This window comes from Accipiter gentilis, chromosome 23, assembly GCF_929443795.1.
Source record: "Accipiter gentilis chromosome 23, bAccGen1.1, whole genome shotgun sequence".
In the NCBI taxonomy this organism is placed as follows: Eukaryota; Metazoa; Chordata; class Aves; order Accipitriformes; family Accipitridae; genus Astur; species Astur gentilis.
In genome coordinates, this window is record NC_064902.1 from 13574301 (window position 1) to 13596059 (window position 21759).

The 21759-nt window shown below is 44.9% G+C and overlaps 2 protein-coding genes across 13 annotated transcripts in view; one reads left to right on the top strand and one right to left on the bottom strand.

Moving 5' to 3' along the window:
* Positions 1–12503, top strand: part of SLC6A6 (solute carrier family 6 member 6) — a 58403-nt gene extending 45900 nt beyond the window's left edge. For 8 of the 9 annotated variants that reach the window (XM_049826933.1, XM_049826930.1, XM_049826929.1 and 5 more), the window contains 5 exons: positions 1374–1511; positions 2588–2690; positions 3646–3746; positions 4445–4615; positions 6131–12503. In XM_049826933.1, coding sequence (XP_049682890.1) covers positions 1374–1511; positions 2588–2690; positions 3646–3746; positions 4445–4615; positions 6131–6271 — 654 coding nt within the window. In that variant the 3' untranslated portion in view covers positions 6272–12503. The remainder of the gene's footprint in view (positions 1–1373; positions 1512–2587; positions 2691–3645; positions 3747–4444; positions 4616–6130) is intronic. The other variant, XM_049826936.1, reaches the window with a different exon arrangement.
* Positions 12504–16172: 3669 nt separating this feature from the next.
* The window catches only part of GRIP2 (glutamate receptor interacting protein 2), a 292459-nt gene continuing 286872 nt past the window's right edge, over positions 16173–21759 (bottom strand). For all 4 annotated transcript variants that reach the window (XM_049827181.1, XM_049827180.1, XM_049827183.1 and 1 more), the window contains exons 23-24: positions 20755–20901; positions 16173–18264 (exon numbers count right to left, since the gene is read on the bottom strand). In XM_049827181.1, the coding sequence (XP_049683138.1) occupies positions 18067–18264; positions 20755–20901 (345 nt within the window). In that variant the 3' untranslated portion in view covers positions 16173–18066. The remainder of the gene's footprint in view (positions 18265–20754; positions 20902–21759) is intronic.

Genomic DNA, 21759 nt, shown 5'->3' on the forward strand with positions numbered 1-21759 from the left:
AATGCCGGAGCAGTTTAAGATCAAATCAGCCCAAAGGAAAGGGTTGCATTTAAAAAGAAAACCAGTTTTACAGAAGTCAAAGCAACAAGACAGGAGGCAACAAAATCTGGTGGAGTGTTTGCAGGATGGTCTGTATTGCCAAAATGGAGCTTCAGCTCACGATCAAAGAGGGTAGAGTTGTTACAGGGCACTTCTGGGCACTGTAAGAACAATGTAGATAGTGGGTAGGAAAAGGTAGCTTTTCTTGAAATAATGCTACTTCATACACGCCCTGCGATAACTCATTAGTTATAAGAAGACATATCCACTTAGGGGGCAGATCATTTCTACAGAGGCAGCCTTGGTTCTCCATGGTATCCTCATGTCTTCAGTGAACTTGGTGCTTTTGTACCTTGCCAGGCTGAAAGTACAAATCAGCTGAATGATCCTTTCTTTGGGGAATGATCCCTTCTTTGTTTGCAGGGAGTTTAGTAGCCATTTTTCTCCATGGTTGAAATGCATCTGCTTTTCAATTAACTTTAAACTTTCAATCAAATCCAGTGTGGGTTATATTTGGTTAATTCAAGTTGTTACACATCTTACGTGTAGTTTTCCAATGGCATGTAAGTACAAATACAGTTATCATGAAGCTAGATAAAGTAAGATATTTAGCTCACCTATTCAGAGCTTCATTTTTGGCTTACATGTGCAAATAGTTTACCAAATCTTTGTACGGGGAGTGTATCAACAGCTCCATTATTGCTGCTGAAGTACCCCAGAGCCTCAGTCAGAGGTATTCTGCTCACAGGTTCAGAAAGGACAAGTTCAGTCAAGAAGTGCTGCTATTTCATACCAAAGTCTGCTTTCCCTTGGCTGGGTTTTCACTAGCAAACCCAAGAGTAGAATTATATCCAGTTGTGGAATTAACCTAACTAGTACCTGTGAGGTTTTCTGGCACATCAAAAAAAGGCTGGGAGTACTCTCCTAGCTCTCCTAGCTTAGGCTCTTTTGAGTGTTTTCTGTCTGCCTCTTTTCTAGAATACGTTGTATTCATCTGGAACAGCTACAGCATAAAAGCCACATAAGTGTCTTCCTGTCATCAAATTAACTTCCTTTACCCATGCAGCATGCATTTACAGAGCCCCTTTGGTAATTTGTAAGGCTGCTAGGAAATGAATGGCAATTCTGAAAGCTTGTTCCAACCTGAAAACTACCCCCACGCTTCAACCTCTGGGTTACAAAGGAATGGGTTCTGATTTATTTATTCAGAGCAGCGTTTTGCCACAGAGTACAGTTAGGGTGTTGCTGTGGAGCATTGTGTGTATGAGCCTGGAGAAAATGCATGGTGGGTAATTTTCAAGTCACATTTCTTTGTTGTTGTTCTTCCCCTTTAGTTTGTTGAAGTTGAAGGACAGATCACGTCATTAGTTGATCTGCACCCATCCTTCCTAAGGAAGGGTTACCGACGGGAAATCTTCATCGCTATAGTGTGTTTCCTTAGCTATCTTCTGGGACTAACTATGGTGACTGAGGTAAGTAGCACCAGTGCTGGAAATCGCCTTCTTTTTTGGCCAGTTTTCAGACCAATTTTAGCTATAAATGAGACGACTGCATAGAATTAGCCATTCAGAGGAGCAGTGCTCTTCTTTAGATCTACAGAGCATCTTTCATCCCTAGATCTGAAAGCATTTTGAAAGGGAGCTATATATTTCCTCCTTTTCAGTCAGAGGAAGAGAGACATGAAATCTCATTAAATTCAATCTGATCTCGGGTACTAATCAACACGAGTATGAATATTAACATCTGGCTCTAAATGATGAAACGCATTGGGAGCCTTCAGTAGAGCAGACTAAGAGTCCATCCAGTGCATGCAGAGAAAGAGATTTTTATCTTAGTTACACAGATTTGAATCAATTAAATACCAGTGGATTTATTCTAGTATAAACAAGATGGGAATATGTTCCAGTGACTGCACTGTTGTGATATTTATCTCCCAAATAAAATCCAAGCCAGATTTTAAAAACAACTGGAAGAGCACAATTGTGGGAATTAAAATAGCACTTGTAACAGAGGTTCCTAACCCAGTTTTTCAAGAAAAAGTGCAGGTATATACAGTTCAGTGTAGTGAGAACAGAGTCGTAACAGCATAGTATAAATAGAGTTAGAAAAAAATGAACTATTCTCATGAAAAAAGTCCTTCCACTCAATTCATAAATGAAGACCCTCCTGATGAACTGACTTCCATTTTTAGTATTTTAGAGGAGTTAATGTTAGGAGGCGACCAACTATTTCTTTACGTCATTTGTCTCTTCAAATGCCACCCTAAAATACTTTTAAGAAGGAAAGATTTAAGTGTCTCAGTAGATTATAATAAAAGTGGCTTAATTTTGTTTAATCGCCGTCTTGTTTGGAACACTTCCTGTAGTAAACATGCAAATTCCCTGGGGAAGGTAGTGCCAAATATTTATCTTACCTACTTGCTTGATATTTCTTCTTGTTAGACAGCAGTCATTCAGATATGCTGGTAGGTATTACTGGGAGCTCGGCCTGAAATATTCAGGGTTTTTTTCTGTGGCAGATCCTAATCCCTTGTGTCTCTCTTTTACAGGGTGGCATGTATGTTTTTCAACTCTTTGACTACTATGCAGCTAGTGGTGTATGCCTTTTGTGGGTTGCATTCTTTGAATGTATTGCTGTAGCCTGGGTTTATGGTAAGTGAGAATCCTTTCATCTGATACCTTTTGATGAGTCAGTGACAATTTTGCTAGCCAAACATTTAATCATCAGCCACCCCAGAATCTTCTTCCCAGCAACAGATGCATGCCATTAATCTAAATTTGCACTGACCTCTTGGAGACAAATTTGCATCTGGGATGAAGCCAGCCTCCAGTGTTTTTCCACACAAAAATGAGTATTTTTCCATTGCTAATTAATAAAGGCACAATTAAGCATTTACATGTGTTAAGTTTAGAGATGAGAGTTGAAAGTTTGGCCAGCCGTGAAAATTTCTGTTTGTCTCTCGGAGAATTTCCTTTCAGAGCTGCAATATCTGCAAGGGGCAAGCCGACCAAATAGAAAATACAAAAAGAAAGCTGACAGAAAAGTGTATTCTGTCCTGTTATTTTTAGGCAATGCTGAGTACCAAGGTCTGACAGTAGCCTCTCTAGCTGCCTGAGACAGTAGCTGAGGAATGATCAGGTGTTTGCTGCTTAGGACTGGTCATTTCCCCGATTCTTCATGGACTCCATCTCCTTAGGAAAGCAAAATGAACAAAGCCTTCATTTTGCACAGTCAAATTTCTGTAGAAGCACGGTGTACCGTTTGTTGCCGTGTCTTTCCCATGGCGATCCCACTGGCAAGTTCAGCGCGAGTCTGGGGAGAGGAGTGGGCGCGTGACGGGGGCAGGAGGGATTAGCGTTGCGCTCCTGCATCGGAGTCAGGAGGGGGGTGTAGGATGAGGGAGTCCTCCAGCCTTTGAGCTTCTCAAGGAGAAAATCATCTTGAACTTCACAGCCATGGGAAGCACTTGAACCATACATCTGACACCCTCATCTTCCCTTTAAAAGTACCCCTTTGGGGGGAGCTCGGAAAGCAGCTGTAATCCTACAGTCCTTACATGGCTTCGATATGCTCGATTCTGATGAAAGCGCTCGCTGTCCGTTACAGGCGCTGATAATATTTATGATGCCATTGAGGATATGATTGGATACAGACCTGGTCCCTGGATGAAATGGAGCTGGATTGTGATCACACCAGTTCTTTGTGTGGTGAGTACTGACCCGTGCTGTTTCAAGTCTTCTGCATGGCAGCTCTGAGCTGCCTCTTCCTGCCTCTCTTCAAGTAAAGGCTGTTGCATTCAGAGACCAATTTGCAAAGAGCTGCTGGAGGTTTGAACGTACCCCTCGAAGACATCATCTTCTCAGATGTCAGCTGTTAACATGACAGCTCTCTGCTGTGCCTGCGCAAATTGTAGTTGGCTACATTTGAGCGGATTTTTCTTAGGATTTGCAAAATATTACATTCGTGACATAGAAAACTCCCTCTCCAAAGAGCAGTCCCTACTTTAAGTGATAGGACTACCAGGCCATTTTAACAAAAAGACGTGAGCAGTCTGAGGCAGGCACTCATCTTGAAGTATTTCATTTGCTGCAAAGAACATCCCGGTAAGCTCCTTGCAATGTACAGCAAATATTTGAGCCCTGAAAAAGAACAGGCAGCGTACTGCAGCTGTTCGGCACCATTGCTTAACACCCTATTGTCAAGCAACAGTTTACCTATAGGCAGATGCAGATGCTCTTTCAATGATCTAAATAGAAGAATAATGCCCCCATTGGTTTAAAATACACATGTTATCCATCAGCTCTGCCTTTCACTGCCTCTCCTCCCTAGGGCCAGTGGTAGCACCAGAGCCCTACTGCTTTCAGCATTTTTTGAGCCTCACTTTGTTTTTCTTTCTCATCCACAGGGGTGCTTTATCTTTTCTTTGGCCAAGTACAAACCACTGACCTACAACAAGGTCTACACATACCCAGACTGGGCAATTGGCCTGGGCTGGGTTCTTGCCCTTTCCTCCATGATCTGCATCCCTATGGTGATGGTCATCCGCATCATACAGTCAGATGGGTCGCTTATTGAGGTAAGAGCAGTCAGTTGTCTGCCTAGAGGAGAAAGGGAGCTTTAGCTTGCCGTGTTTTATACAAAATAAGCACAATGCTTGGAAAATTGCCACCTTGTCCAGGTAGGGCAAAGTTGGGTGCCTTTCCTGCAGTGAATGCAAATAAGGCTATTAAAGATCACCTGTCCTTTGGGCAAACAGTAGAAACAGAACAAACACGAAGCTTTCTGTCCTCAGACAAACACCAGCTGATTTTGCTTGCGTCCCACTTCTGCAGTTTCTAGCTTGGCAAATCGTTGCCTCCACATGCAGACAAGCGCTCAAGGACTGGGGTGCTTCCAAGTGCCAGATCTCTCTTTTTCAGCCCATGGGGCCAAGGAAGCACCATCCTACAAATCACTGAGAAAATGAGAGAGAGAAAGAGAGAGAGACCTGGGTCAAACCTGGCTGTCTCAGAGCTCGTTGAATTTCAGGGAAATTTGGATCCACCTGTGGATTGTGTGGCTCTCAGGCATGGCCTTTGCTCTGGGAGACTGAATAAAAGTCAAACTCTCCTTCCAGTGGGCTTCACTTTTTAACTTTTTAATTTATTTTTTTTTTCCCCTAATGATTCAAATTGAAACACTGGATCCAGATTGCCCTGATCTTTGGAAAACTTTGGGTTGGATTCAGACTTGGCAATGCAGATTCTCTCAGGTTTAGATTTGCGGGCAATCTCTTGCCCTTTGCAGTTCAGCACAGGGTCCCCGGTCTGTTTTTCTTCCAGTGGAAAGTTTTTAGAGACTGTGCAAGCATGAAACTTAGCAATTCTCTTCTAAAGTTTCAGATTAGTTTTGTTTTTGCCTAATGAGACGATCTTAAATGCAGCCCAGGGTATTCTTGGAGGAGAAAGTGGGACACTTCGGGTTAAGAAGAGAATAGAATAAAAAAAGAACATTTCCCAGAGAACAAACACTTGCATTTGTTTTTCTCCAAGTGTTAATGGTCTTTTTCAGCTGTGGCCAGAGCATTTTCATGAGTGTTTATTTCCCGGCCTACATTGTCACCATCTATTGAGAGACAAGTCTAAAAGTAGCCAAAACACTCCACAAAGACCATGTTAGGAGAGGAAAGAGAGTAAACACTGGTCAGATGCCATTTAGTTCTTCCTTTGTGTACTGAGATGTAAAAGAGTAGTTGCCACTTGGCAATGAACGGCTGGGCTAAAAGGCAGACTTGTTTCTAAATGAGGAAGGAGAACGCACATGATTTGAGCAGCAGCTGCAGCACTGAAAGCCCAACGTACAGGATGCTGGATAATGCTGTGAATGCCCTCTCGCGTCTGACCGGCCTGCATCAAGTCAGGCTCTGCAGCTGAGCAAAAGTTGAAGGTGGTGCTCCGCAGCCCAGGTCCCCGCGTCCTTGCAGAGCCACGCGGCATACGCACATCTCCGATGGCCACCAGCCCCATCCTTGGCTTGCCACATCCTCCATCCTGCACGTGGAGACGCGGGGGCCGCTTGGTCTTCTGACCGTTGCTTTTCTTCTTTCTTTCAGAGGATAAAAGCGGTGGCCGCCCCCAAGGAAGTGAATCGGTGGTCCAAAGAAACGGAGAGTGGCACCCCCTTCTGCCCCAATGGAACTTCGAATGGCGGATTGATCAAGCCAACTCATATCATTGTGGAAACCATGATGTGAGCTCTCTCTGTGAGAGGATAAACCTGCTTTAACTGCCGTTTACTAACCATAGATTCTCATAGGACCAGGTTTACAGAGCTTTATATTTGCACTAGGATTTATTTTTATTTCTCACAGAGAAAGTTATTTTTTGTGTGTGTTTTTTTTTTAATATTTTGTAAGGTAATCACAGCAGATGTCTCTCTGTAGAGGGAGACCTTTCATATCAGACTAGACATATTACAGGAATTTACTATTATTGGGTTTTTTTAAATATATATATCTTTATCTCTAAATATTATACACCTTACCACTTGAATTGATTGTCTTGCCAGCAATACATTCAAGTCTCAGAAAGCAATTTTAGGTGCTGGTATGGTTGGGAGCAGGGTAACCTACAGAACACACAAAAGGAGCTCTGTTGAGAGATACGATTCAAAAAAAGACGCTGTTTCAAGAGAATTTTCAAAGGTGTAGTATTTCCACCCTCTGGTTCAGTTGTGGTAAACGACAGGCTTCAGGGTCACAGTAGGGAAAGGGTACAGTTATGTTTAGCACAGTCCCTGAGTAAAGATACAGCCAGGCAGCTGGAGCAGAGAGTTCGCAAGAGAGGCGGAGAAGTTGGGTGGGTGTGAAAAGCGTGGCTGTCCCTCCCCAGCACGGTGTTGGGACCCTGTCACACAGACGGGAGAAGGACTTTAGGAAGGTGTTTGCAGGATTTGACATGGTTCACTCTTTTTTTTTTTTTTTTTTTTTTTTTTTTGGTAGGTTTTGGGATTATTTTTACTTAAGTGAAATGCCTGCTGTTTGTGTGTGAGCGGGGAGGTTGAGTACCTGCTCCTGAGTTTTCCAGCAAAGCATATTTTAGCGTGGTGGCACTGGCACTGGTGTAAAATCGAATTCTGCAAACTGGGAGGGACAGCCCGTCCCCGGGGCAGCAGGGGCAAGTGCTGAGGAGCTGAGAGGGGAAAAGCAGCACCTGCCCTCTGGGTGCTTCAGATGGTCACTTATTCATTCGTTTGCGTGTTAATTATTGGACTTTGGTTTCGGGCAGAAAAATAAAAGAATCTCTTCTGGACTCTGACCTGTCCAAAGGTGAACACAAACCAGGTCATCCCCAACAGGAGGAACAAAACCGCTCACCTACACCTGGTGTAACCGGTATTTATAACAGACACATTGTTAATAATAATAGTAATGAAGATAATAATATCACTCAGCAAACAGGTGCTTTTCATCCATGTATCTCAAAAACGCTTTGCCAAGTTTGGTAACCAGGATTTGCTTTATTTATTTATTTGGGGGGAGGTCGTCTGTTGGGGGAACAGGCAAAAGGACTAAGTCAGTCCCTTGTCCCATGTTACTAAATAGCAGCAGTGGACCTAGGGCCCCCAGTCTCCTTGCCCATCATTGGGTTAAACCATAATTTTATATTTTTTTTTTAGGGGGGGGTGGAGGGTGGCAGACATATTTATGACGCTTATGAATCTTATCTGCTGAAGGAACAGGGCTTTTGGAATTTTAAGTTAAAGCAAAGGGAACATGTAACACTGAAATATTTTATATTTGGTCAGAAGAAACTTCCAGGTTAGACTGGGGGGTAAAGAGAAACCACTACAAGGAGTGTAGGAATGGGGGTTCTGCTCTGTGTGGGCCAGGTGGATGTTTCCATGGGGGATTGCTCCCTGAAGACTGCCCAAAACATAGGCAAAAACTTTTTTTTTTTTTTTTTTTTTTTTAACTTGAGCAGGTTGTGCTGGGAACAGGTTCTCTGGCAAAGCTCAGCCTTTTCTTGTGGGCATTGTATTAGAGGGAGAGGGGGTTTTCTTCTTATGATACCACAGTTAGGCTATGCAAAGGTATTTAGAGGAAATGCTTGATAAAAGCAGCATTTGTATCTGCTTATTCTGCTGTCAGCTGAGGCTGTCGGGGCAGTTTGTCTTTTAAACAGGAACATATCCAGTTCTTAACATTCCTACACAGTAGTTTTATTTTCTTTTTTTTCTTGTCCCATGGGCTAACTGGCCACAGCAGCACAAACACTTGTTGATTAGCTTATTGGTTTTTCTGTAACAGAAAAGGGGTGATTTAAAAATAAGAGATGGACCAAAATAATTTTTTTTAAAAAAAAAAAAAAAAAGGAAAAAGTGGCTGCATCTGTAACTTTCAAAATCTTTCTAGTTTGAATTTGTACAAATTTTTACATCAGATAGCTGAGTTGCAGCAACAAAACCAGCCATGGCAGAATTGCTTTTGTTTACTTTTTCTGGTTGCTGTATTATGAGAGTTATAAATGAAACTTTTCCATAGCTGGAGATGGCAAACATCTAATGACACCTGCTGGGCCAGTGGCAATAGCCATCTGAAGCTCACTGGAGGAGCCAGTGGGTGTCATCCTATGTGCCCAAAATAAAGAATATAGCCTTAATAGCCTTTAACCATCAAAGGCAAGGAAAGGCAAACAAAGATAACTCTCTTAGTGGGCTTTAGCTTGGACCTTCATTTTTTGAGTTACAATTAGTGTCTGCAGTAAACAGGCATGCTTGCCTGGGTGAAAGAAGGAGTAGCAGGTTAAGAAGTCTAAATTAATGGTTTCTGTGAGTGCAGATGAAACACTGATGCTTGATTTATTTTCATATATATATATATATACATTGTCATACAACTGTGTTTGACATGATATAGTTTGCACATCACTTTTGTGCTATAGAGCTGAGACAAGCTTTAGTTAGGGAAAAAAATGGTTTGGCTACATCAAAGATGTCTCCGGCGAGTCAGCTGGGTATTTAGCCATCTCCCGCATTGTGGAGAGTGTCTTTGCATGAAGAACCAGAGGGCTAATACTACACCTTTCAAAGTACAACTACTAGAGAACTAGAACCCAGCCCCATTTCAATATAAACTGTGCCATTCAAATCAGTCGCTTCCATGTACCAAGTGAAAATGTCTCGCACATATGCAACAACCTCATCGAAGCGTTCTCTATGTCAACTTCTCTGGCCCTGCTGTGCTCTTTAGCATGACTGCAAGGGAGGGCTGGGACTCACGAAGAGCTAAGAAATTATTGTTTCTGGAAAACAGTTCCCCTCTCCCCTCTTCCCTCCCCTTCAGAAAAAAAGAAAATTAATTCTTCTTGTTTTATCTGGGGTTTGAGTTCCAATGAGCGTACTCACATTTTTACAGTTTGGGGGATTTCCCTAATACTTTTATCAGATTTCTGAACTTTTCTTGGTGATAAATTTGCATTTCAACATGATCCTCTGCCAAATTCATTAAAAAATAATTTTTAAAAAAGTCTGTGTTTTCTACCTATTTCTGACTGCAAATGCAACTGATTTTTTTTCCTCTAATTTACTTGTTTAAACACTTGTGATCTATTTTACCTGTTTTATGTAAATGAGGAACTCTATATTAAAATATCATGACTAGTCATAGATGAACTGGTTTGGATCCAGGGAAAAGTTAGTGCAGTTTTGGCATGAGATCTTTAGAAGCAAATCCCCGAGTTTAAAACCAGAATAAAACAAGGCAAACCCCACACCCTTTTGTATTTCATGTACCTTTGTATTCATGGGTTCTTCTGGGCTTGAAAACGGCAGAGTTTCAGCAGTTATTTATTTCCAGCTGAACTGAAATCAAGAGATGGTAGAAATGTGAAGGGGAATATTTACCCCACAAGATTCTCCAACTGGTTTCTTATTTTTCTCAATTTTCCAAACTTTTTTCAGTTCACCTGTCACTAGTTATGATCTCACTGAATGAGCATCTATTGTAAGGGACTTTACCAGTAGTCTGTATTTCGGTATTTAAACAGTATGATTTCATAAATAGAACTGGTTTTTGTTGTTGTTATTGTTCTCATTTTCCTTCTCATCTGTAGTTTTCCTTTTCATCTGGTCCAAACAGATCCACACACTTATAAAAGTCCTCTTTAAAGTGTGAGATAGTAGGTCCACAATGGATTTGTTCTTGTGTTGTAAATGAAAATACAAAAGCCTAGCAGCTGTATTTGCCATCTAGCACAACGCTGGTGGTCACCCCGCGGCAGCAGCGCAGCTCCTGGAGTGGAGGGGAGTTGGGAACGGTCTGCTGAAAGAGCTCAGCAAAACTGATTTTCACTGCTGTTCCTGGGGAGAGGAGGAAAAGAGGAAAACAAAAAAAAAAAGGTGCAGCCTTATGGTTGCTGTAACACAAAAAAAAACCCAACAGCCGTCAGCAGAGCCTTTAATGTCACCATCAGGATAGCATCTTCTGCAGCTATTTTCAGTCCTGTGTGCATCTTCCTTTCTCAACTGCAGATACTCCTGGTTCCTCTTCTCTGTCTCAGCGTTAGACAAGTCAAGTAGATCTGAAGACACATGGACATTTCCATTCAATAGGCCTTTTACAAGTCTCCTCCAAGTCTGTTTTTATTTGCTAAGGAGACTTAACTTACAGTTTTGGTGAGGTCGCTCTTGTCACACTTGGGTTCAAAGCTCCCACTTGTTGCATCAATGGCAAAACTCCATCCGTGGGAGAAGGATTTGAACGTTTTTGAATAACTGATTATTAGCTTCCACATCTTGTGGTCACTGCAGGATCACTCATGGAGGCATAATGTATATAAAATGTTAAATAAGCTGTGTGTTGAATGGAGTGGACAAGTTAGCTAAGCAGCTCAAGTACACTTGGAAGAAAGATGACCCTGACATCATTTCCAGGAGATTCAATGGAAGTTGCTCACTTTCAGTAAAAAAAATAAATCTGTGTTTAAATAGACTAGTAGATGAAATCTTCCACCCTCATATGCATGCACACAAGTGGGGACATATTGCTTCTGTTCCTAGGCTGCAAAGCGTGTGTGTAAGTCTTGCAGAGCTGTTTAGGATGAGGACTGAGGTTTAGGCACCACTTGCCTGCAAAGAGCCAGCCTGCCTGGGTGTCTGAATGGCCTTTCCTAAATTGGGGGTGGCAGAAGAGGGAAAGTAATGACAAAATCCTGGACCATGGCGCCTCCAAGAAAGCCTTAAGGTTGGACTTGAAAGCTCTCCTGGCTCCCTGTAAGCGCCACATGGCTTCTGGTATGGGAGGTTGGGTGCGATGTGCATTCAGGCAGCTGCCTTGGACTTGTTTTCTCCAAAATCAGCATCCAAAGCCTTGCAGTTACGATTGATGTGTAGTTGTGTATTTGTGTATTTGCATGAGCAAAGGTCAGGAATTGTCAGAACCTAGTAGCTTGGTTTATTTCTTGTAATCAGAGATAAGTTTAAGAAAGTATTCAGTTGATTCGGTGACACTTGACACCTAAGAAACCCGTGAACTAGTGCAAAAGAGGCCCCCCTGAGCTCCATACTTCGATCACAAAAATTTTGTATTGGTATTGATGGGCACTTTGAGTTTATGGGAGAGCTTGCTTAAGAAAGACTTGAGCACAACCAGCACCAGCCCCAGCTGGAAAACTGCCCGTTCTAGCCCTGCATCTTCCACTGGATCATGGCTCTTTTCTGCTAGCCACAAATAAACCTGTACATGGCAATGCTCTTCTGCTTTAAAAACAAACAAAAAAAAAAAAATCTGGATTTGTTTGTTTCTATTGAAAAATAAATAGAAAAAGTTAAAATTTTTGTGTGTTTTTTTCCAATTGTCACTGTGGATTGGTGATTTCAATTTACCTGTGTCCTAAAACAAGAGCAGAAAAAGCTTCAGAGACCATTTAACCAAAAAAAAGAGGCAATTTTACCCTCCCCATCCAAGGTGGAAGACTTTAGTGACAGGATTTGCAACTAGAAAAGAGCCTGCCCCTGCTGGTATTGCTGGGCTATTGAATGGTAGGGCAGACACGGCCTTTTTGTATTGCTGCTATGTCCTAATTTGAAATAAACAGTAAAAGTGTCAGAATTTAATAGCCACAAACTTTACACAGCCCTGAGCTTTAGCAGTCAAGCAAATTAAAGACAATTTTAAAAGGGGCAAGTTTTTGGAGGCTTCCTCCCCATGGTTTGGCTCTGCAGTGCACAGTGGGACAGTGCTGCTCACTTTCCCAGTTGTAGCACAGGGAAAACGTGGCCCAACTTGAGAAATCAAAAGAAATAATGGGGAAAAATATAGTTTAAAAAAAAAAAAAAGTGAAACTTGATTATGTTAAAGAGCTCTGTGTGTGCATATGCGGGGGAAGGCTTTGGTCCTGTAGCATAGTACATGTTAGCATGAGACATATTGTTTCTAAACCTATCTGCTTCTGCAGTTGAGATGTTAAAAAGATTTGATTTTTTTTCAATGTATAAAGAAAAAAAAAAAAAAAGAACAGTGGCAAAATCATGTTGAGAGGCTGAAAAAAAAAATCATCCTGAGGGGGCAAGTTGAGTTAATTTGTCATCTGCTCCTGTCCTGGAAACCAGCGACAGTCTCTCAGCATTGCAGCATCCCAGTACTGTTCTGAAGTGCTCGTTGTTCAATAGGATGTTGTTTTTCTCCAGTGTAATGTTGTGATTGTTACCTGATAACGTTGCCAGGGACTTCATGTTATAAGAGGTGGTCCATCTTGTTTGATGTATTTGGCTAAAAAACAGTGGTGGTTTTTTTATTATTTAAATTCCTAGCAACTGTGACTACAGTAATGTGATGAGTAGCACATACAGTGAGGAGGCAAAGGCAACGATGGCCTCCTTAAAAATGTCATCTGAACTTTTTTTAAAAAAAAACACCTTTAAAATATTTTTAAAACATTTTAAAACATTTTTTTGTGTGTTCCAAAACAGAATATTTGTATTTGAAAAAAATCCTGGAGTGTAATTTAATCCTAAAAAACCCTAGCCTTTGTGTATACGGTAAATGTTTGTATTTTGCAGTTTCTGTTTTGCTTTTTAGATAAATAAAATGTATATGGATATTTTTAAGTCATCTTTGCTTTTTTAGATGAGTTTGTAATCACCTTATAACTGAAAATAAAACTTTCCTTTATAAACCAGCTATGTTCTTGGATGCTTTCTTTGGTCTTGGAAGCTCAATGCTTCCTTTAAACCTATTATTTATCGTGGGGTTGTTGGTTTGGGGTTTTTTTTGTCCTTATAGTATAGTCCATTTTTTTAATATGTGTGTGTATATATACACATATAAGCCCAGCTCACTAAGCTGCTTGGCCCAGCTCACTCTCTGACTGTATGTCTGTCATGGTATCATCCTGGTTGGCAGCTCAGCCCCACACAGCGGCTCGCTCACCCCTCACCCAGTGGGACAGAAGAGAACTGGAAGGGTAGAAGTGCAAAAATTCATGAGTTGGGATACAGACAGTTTAATAATTAAAAAAGGGGGGGGGGGGGGGGGGGGGGGGGGAAGCAGCACACAACAAAGAGGAAAAAAAACAAAACCAAGAAAAACAAGAGATGCAAAAGAAAACAATTTCTCACCACTAACCCACCAATCCCCAGCCAGACCCTGAGCAATGGCTGCCCTCGCCCACCTCAACCCTCCCCAGTTTTATCACTGAGCACACCATCATATGGTGGGGGGTACAGCTGTGTTCCCCTCTCAATTTCTTGTGCACCCCCCAGCCTACTTGCTAAAGCATCCCTGGGTCATCAAAAGCGGTTTGGTTGGGTGTTTGGGGATTTTTTTGGGTCCCTCAGCAATGACTTTGGCTGAGCATGAAGAAGGGTCAGTGCTGGTCCCAACTCGCATCATTTCAGACTTGCCCAGCCCTTGGCCTTACTTCATTGGTGCTTTGTTTTCACCAGACCAACTCTTCATCAAGTGCAGTTGGGCATGTGTTGAGTCTTACAAGGCCACGAGAAAGTCACCTTTTTTTTTTTTTTTTCCTCTCTTTCTTCATTTTCTCTCTTTTTTCTTTTCTTTCTTTGGAAATAGAGTGTTGATGTCCTCACAAGACTGTCCCTGCAGACACCAGCTTTCCTTGGCCCCTTCACAGGGGCACAGGGAGACAATTGCAGCTTTACGAATTGCCATTGGGCCGAGCTGCCCCAACTCAGCCCATCCCAGGGCATTGCCCGCTGCTGTCTGTACCATCCTGGCTGCACAGCACCACTACCATGGGGGTTCAAATACATCAGAAAAGCCCAATAGGAAGAAAAAGAAAGAAAAAAAACCCCTCAAAACCCCAAAAAAACCCAACAAAGCAACATTTTTCTTCCTGGTGTATGGGACTTGTCTTTTCAGGCTCGCTGATGGCCTGTTCAGTCAAACTGATGAAAGTTAAACCAGAGAGGCCTTTCCTTAACTAAGTCCTGATCTGAGGTAGGGAAAGGAAAAAACCCAACATGTAGGTGGCTACTATTTGTGAGAAGTAAAGCATTCGTGCATCAGGCCCTGATCACTGCTGAGGCTCCAGCGCCCCGTGGCCAGGATTAGCCCCACAGCTGTCTTTATTTGGGGGGTTTTGGCTTAGTTGGTTATTTTGCCAAGTGCAATTCAAGGACTTTGTCGGGGATTTCTCCTCCCATTGGCAAAGCCCGCAATGCCTGGGCTGAGCAGCTTGATATCGGCACAGCCAGCAACTGCAACGTGTCTCAGGTTAAAATCAAATGAATAAACAAATAATTTTAAAAGCCATTAAGTGCCAACGAGCTGCCACCAAAGGGTTTCATCTCCTTGCCATGGGTGGCCATCACCTGCCACGGCCGCAGCTGGCTCCTTCATCCAAGGTCCACCAGCAAGCTGGCATTAGTGGGAGGATACGCTGCCCAACGAGGTGACCGGCAGCGCATACCAGGGGAGCAGCACCGTGCTAACCTTTTACCTGGTGTACGCACCGAAACCCCATCGGTCACGTTGCGCAGGCACTCGTTAAACCAGCCATCGCCCCAGCGCCTCGGTTGGCTCTGCGTGGCTTTGGCAAGTCTCCGGTGCCAAACATGTGAAGGGCCTTGTTCTGAAGTCTGCGCCCCAGGAGGGCAGCCAGAGATGGCAGATAAGGCTTGTTTATGTGGCAATGATTCCCCAGGACTAACCAGGAGCATTTCCATACCATGCTCAGCCTCCGAAAACTCCTGCATTACCCACTTGGCCACGAAGGGTTGCAAAACCCAACTCACCCTTTCCTTGCCAGTGAGCAGAGATTCCCTATGGCCTTATCCAGGGAGCGTCCCAGCCTGAGCTGCCCACGCTGGGAGCGTAGCGGTGCCCCAAACCCCTTTGTAAGAGCAAAGGGAAGAAAACTTCAACATAGAGACACAAGGAACTACGTTCTAGGTTAGCTGCAGTCATGTCTTTGGATGGCTGGTTTCAGAGGTGGGATAATTTGGCTACCACCGTGTGGCTCCCCAAGGCACCCATTATTGCTGCAGGGTGCTGGGCACCAGACAGGACACCTCCTGCCAGCACATCATCCTCCAGTGATTTCCTAACCCATGCCCAGGCATTAACCATAGCTTTGCAAATACCTGCCACGGCCACATCTTGGCCACCACGTGCTTTGCTGCATCAGCGTTTTGTCACGAAGCAACCTAGGTTTAACCCAACAAGATTTCCACTGTGGCCAAGTGAAGCTGCAAGCGATGCTGTAACCCCATGCACAAGCATCTCCAGATCTCAGCGCTAAGAGCTACAGCAAAAGTGCCTCCATGTCCACAGGGAGGGAAGCGACCCAAGTCCTGTTGCCAGACGGTGGCAAGGGACAACTCCAGCCCTACCCTGGTAGCCCTACAAGCAGTGTCCCCCGCAGCAAACCCCCCTCCCAGTGTGCCCCCCCTTGCCCTTCAAGGTGTCTCCTAACTGGGGGTCCTCCGGCATGTTAAAAAAGGGCTGGAAGCGGGGTCTTGCCTCACTGTTGTCCTCCAGGAAAAAGAGGCGTGAACGAAAGCAAACGCATTTCATTTGCTTTTATTTAATTAAAAAAAAAAAAGTCAAAGTCATTGCAATCCCATTTAAATACAGAGATTTACAAATAGGTCCAAAACAGGACTAAAATATTCTTTGAAATGCTGTACTTTTAAATATTGTGCTTTCATAGATACATAAGAAAATTAGCATATAAAAATACTTTACAAGGAATACACTCTAATATATGGATAAAAATACACATTTAAGTAATGCATTTCATTTCATATCATTCAAAATGCATAGGAAGGGATACAAGGACCAAGTTTTTCTTCCTTTTTTTTTTTCAAATCCTTTAATAAAAGTCTTCATTAAAAACCTATGAGAAGCCCCAGTGAGCTTCCACTGCTCAGAATATTGCATATAAAAACACTTTCGGCTGCACTGTCAATGCTCCACAGTATCAATTATGGCACATTATCTAGTTGTGGCAGCAATGGTATGGAATATTGCATACTCGAAGAGAAAATGGCTACAACGACAAATAGCTGGATGGGGCCGGGCACGTGTCTGGAAGAAACACCCTGACACATTGCGCTATCACGGAGGGACAGAGTCGCAAAGTGGCTCAGGGACAGACGGGGCGGGGGGACGAGTCCTGGCTCAGCAAAGCAACGAAGACGTGCCGTACACCCATCCCACGCCCCACGCGCACCACCGGCACACGGGCGGTGATGGAGGAACCAAAAGGGTGAGTGGGGAACGGGGGCGGCGGGCGCCGGGGATGCGGTGTCTGACCGAGCGAGCTCCTCGTCCCCGCCAAGCCCAAGCCTTCCCGCGGAACGCGACGCCAGGCTCACGCCACCACCGGGACGCGAACGTCATCATAAAGTGCTAATACGTGAAACGTGGCAGGCAGATGAGGAAACCGCTGCAAACATCACAGCCCCTCTTCCCCACGGGGCTAGAGGCTGTCGCGAGGGAGGGGACCGACCACGGGGCATCATGCTTGCAAAGCCACGGAGAGGCCAGCGACAGGCGAAGGTGGGCGGACGGGGGGCGAGCAGCCGAACCCGCATGGACACACACACCACCCGGCCCATGCGGGACACAGGGGACACAACCTCCATCTAACAAAGGGCTTCTCATGCCACTGCCTGACGGGAGACGACAAGGTTTTATTAATTCAAAACATCAGGGACAGCCCTGGGAAGATCACTATTCTGCTATTTACTTGCGGGCACAGGACAGGTTTGCAAGCAAGAGATCTCCATAAAGCCCAGACAAACAAGGTGGCTGGGGATTTGGGCAGGTATTCAAGGCCTTTAGCCTTGGGTACTTCTGCTCTGAAATAACTACTCCAGCACAGGTAACCACATCGATCACAGGAATCGATGGCGAGACGAGGTGCCTCATCCCACCGCAGGGCAAGTCAGCCCTGGCAGGGACTGCGGACAGGGCTGGCGGGAGGCATCTGCAAATGCCGATTTTTGAACAAGAATTGCATCTAGCCACTCTCAAGCATGTTTTGAAATGTCTTTTAAACAGGGCTCTCCACAGTCCTGCACCAGGAGTGCAAGGAGCTGTGGAAATTGATTTATCAGGAGTGTTCAAAGGATGGAGCTGGGCACAACAGAAAAGGAAAAGTGTCTCAGTCTTGCTGTATGCGATTAACCAAGCAAACAAGAAACAGAATAGCACCATGTGTGTTTATAAGATGGCCAAGGCCTTCAGGCTGAGGAGGATGTCAGAGGCAGGACCCTGCGCACCCCGACGGCCGGGGTGCCAGGGGATGCCCTGCCACGGGGGATGGCTGCGGATGCTCTTTCCTCCCGTGGGCAGCTCGCCCCATCACCGGCGCTGCCCACGGCCCGAGACGCGCATCCAGCACTGACCTTCCCAGCGACGTTTGGTGGTCTACAGGCTCACTGAAGACCCACCTCCCCACTTGCAGGTTATGGTACACACAGCGTTTACAAATGCCAGTGCAAAAAACAGGAAAAACACCCCAAATACCGCAACGGCTCAGCAGAGGCCCCGGGCACCATCTGCTCTGCTCCCGCTGCTCAGAGCGTCTGGACGCTCGCCTTGACCTCGGCGCTGCGGGCCGCCTGCGCCGGCAGCTCTCTGTTCCCCTCCGAGGGAGCGTTGGCAGCCAGTGCCAAGGGGTTTCGGCTAATCACCAGGTCCAGCTTTTCTCCAGCCTCCGAAATCAGGGGAACAGCCAGACAGCAGTCAAAGTCTCTCGTTCGGATGCGGTTTACCTGCCGGGATGGATTTAGGATGTGCCATGGGGAGGAACAACAGAAAGACCATATTTATTAGTCAGAAAATGCAAGGTTGGTGCTAAACCCACACCTGTGAAAACACACAACTCTCGGGGGTCCCTGATTCCAGGTTCACAGCAGAGCGGGTTCACTCCTTCAGGCTGAGCACATCCTTGCTTAGCTGAAAAATGGTGCAATAACTGGTAGAGGAAGGGGGAAAAAAAGTCTGGATTCCATATAAGCCCTGACCCTGGTGTCTGGGGCAGTATGACAAGTATTAAACACTGCAGGGCTCAAAACCAGTTCTCCAGTTCAAGCCTGTAGGAGAAAGGTTGCCATTTTCCATGACTTTTTTGCCATCATGGCTTTTATTGGCCTTAAACTCGTGATGCAGGGTACTCAGCGCCTAAAAAACAAATACAGCTCAGACCCTGAGGCTTCTGCCAACCATTTTCCAGCTCAGCCAGCAGTAAATTGAAACTATACTGAAGAGTTTCTGCTTCCCCTCTCCCCATTTACATCCTTCATTTCAGAGGAGTCTGTATGCATTTCAGGTGGGCTCAGAAGGTGGCTGCAAATTCTCTCTGCAGGGTTCAGCAGTGAAAGCACATTTACTACTGTCTCTTGCAGACCTTCAAGCACATTTCTAGGCTGGGTCACCTGCAAGAACCACCCCAGCTCTCTTGCCTACAGCTACCAGAGCACCTGGGCCTGGTGCCACGGCAGCTCCGGGATGGAGAGGGCTGGCAAACGGCACGGGGAGGGGAAGTAAGGAATGGAGAAAGGAATTTCCCACCCACCTTTGGAGCAAACATAACCCCTGGGGCCAGGCGTTGCTTCCTTCTCTGGGTAAGGGCTGGATAAGTCCATGCAACCCTTTCATCCAAAACCCTTTCCCAGCATTATTGCATGTTCGCGGAGCTGGGCTCTGTGATGGTAGCAGTGTCCCCCTGCCCTAGCTGGTGTCCACATGATTGACCCCAATACTGCTCCTTACAGCAGAATAGCTAAGGACAATTTCTAGACCACACGTGGACAAGGAGAGATAAGCCATGAGCTTGCTCTGCCTTTGCTCTACGCCAGCCAGGCAGTTCCAGTGCAGAAGTGCAATTAGTGCAATGCCGTGCTCCGGCTAATCCATCCAGCCAAGAGGCAGAGGGTCTGTTACAGCAGGGACAAGGTGTTCCACTGGCCTTCAGGCACATGATCATGCCCACAATCAGCAGCAGCAGGGTGAAGCATCCTCAGCAACGCATCTCTGTACGTCTTGATGGGAGTTGCCTGTACCAGGTCTGCAATCCCTCATTCACAACTCCACACGTCGACGCGATGGCAATTGCCTTGTCTTCTTGTAGGTGTAAGCCATGCAGTGCAGCGTGTGGAAGGGGGGTGTTGAAAGTCTCCACACCGCTCTGTTTAGGATTTTGGGCACGCCTCCCAGAGCACTTGGCACTCGCAAAAAGCGACACATCCAACATTCAACAGAAAGGCAGCCCAGAACCTAACTAGCTTCTTGTTCATTCTTGCACCATCTTTTATTTGAAGCCGAGAAGGAATAATTGTATAGCAGCCAACTGGCTAGAGACCATAACAAGCTTAAACAAGGTTCCCCACAGCGCTGCCAGTTCTCCAGTTACCTGATGTACATAATATATTGGCTTTCATCCTACTGCTAACAACCCGTGCCTAGAAATTAGTAAAACTAAACATCTTTCTGAGTGTGTCCAAATATGGTCACAATATCTGCATTTCCAAATGGTGGCAATTTTTCCATTGGGGTTGCACTTCCTCACTGTTGCTGTTTGAGTTGCCCCAAGACTAAAATCCATATAAATCTCCTCTCCAATCTCAAAAACTCACCATGCTCTTACTGTCCCTCTGGTAGTCCGATATGCCCAGGTCACATTTATTACAGACTGTGCTTTTGACCCGAGTTTTTATTCTGTTTCTGCATCAGCTATTTCAGATCAAGTATCCTTCAAAGAAAAATATCCATGAAAAACACTTTGCTCGAAGGATGTGTTTCCTAGAAAACTCTTTTAGTTGTCAAAGGCATGCACAGAACTTCATGAACACTACTTAACTCCACATGAGGCTTCACAGGAACACATATTGGTTGGTCAACACAGTCTAGTTCATCCAAAAACCACCCTCTTACATGATAGGAAAAGGACTGAGGGTGAGGAGAGGAAGCAACACAGCTTTTTGGTTGTTTTGAGCTGCCCAAGCTCAAAAAGGGCAGTGCCGGGACAGGCTGTGTCCTGGAATAGGTGTAACCTAGGGGTACCCCTGGGGGTACTACCTAGTGATTTCTCATTATAAAACACAGGTCTCATTGAGTGCTCGGTGGCTAAGAGCTCACCTAGTTGGCTAACTATTACCTTTCATTAAAGTTAGTGCTGCCATGGATGGGTCTCACTTCTCTCTTCCTCTCAGCCACTCATTCACTCCGTCCCAGCCTCCAGAACTGCATTTTGCATTTATTACCTGAAGCACTCTGTCATATGGCTTGAGGCCACACTGATCTGCTGGCCCATCCGGACGGACCATATTTACATAGACACCTTTTTCTAACAGGCCATCCGACACACTGAATCCAAAGTCTTCACTCTCTGGGTCTTTATGGAGTGTCATCTGGAGGGACAGAAACAGAAAACACATGTTTTAATACAGCAGAGGAAGGAGGAGATGTACAAGGTTGGCAGGATAGGAATAACACAGGTAATGTGTGCAGACCTACAGCAATTCTGCTCTGGGTCTCCTGGGCAGAATTTTCTTAGCCTGGGCAGCTAATACAGATTGAGCCTTATTTACCAGGCACCATCACCTTGGGTAGATCGCATGGAGAGGCGCTTTGGTGACCAGCATACAACCAGCCACACGACAGTCTCTCTCCCTTGGATGTGGAAGGAAACGTGAGCAGTGTCATACAGACAGCTGCGGTATTTCACACAAAGAGAAACAAAGCAAGTGTTAATAATGCAGCATCGCCTTCCCTGGCCCAGGTTACGCTATGCATCCTCTGTGTATGCCAGAACAGTACGTGCAAAATCAACGTGTTCACAGGGAATTTTCAATGTAGTGTGTCAAATGTGAAGACAGCTCATTTTTAATACATCACTCAGCGGGAACATCTAAACTTCTCCGTATTATTCACAAGGTCTTTTCAGAAAATTCATATCAATAAGCGCTGACGTACTGAGGACAAGAAATGGGTAACCTCATCGCCCTTCCCTTCAGCACGTCACATTTAGACCTTATCTAAAGGAGGAGTGCACTGCTGAAAGCGTATCTTGCCACAGGATAACACTTGGAGCCAGGGACAACCGATTCCTCAACACCACCAAAATCTCCCTTTGCCTCCTATGAACTGGGAGTGCATCTCTACCGCAAGGCTCTAATTCCATCACTGTGCTCTTGGCTGGGTAAGCCTCATGGATGTGCGGTCCTTGGGAAGGACAGCGCCCAGGAGGATGCAGAGGAGCAGCCCAC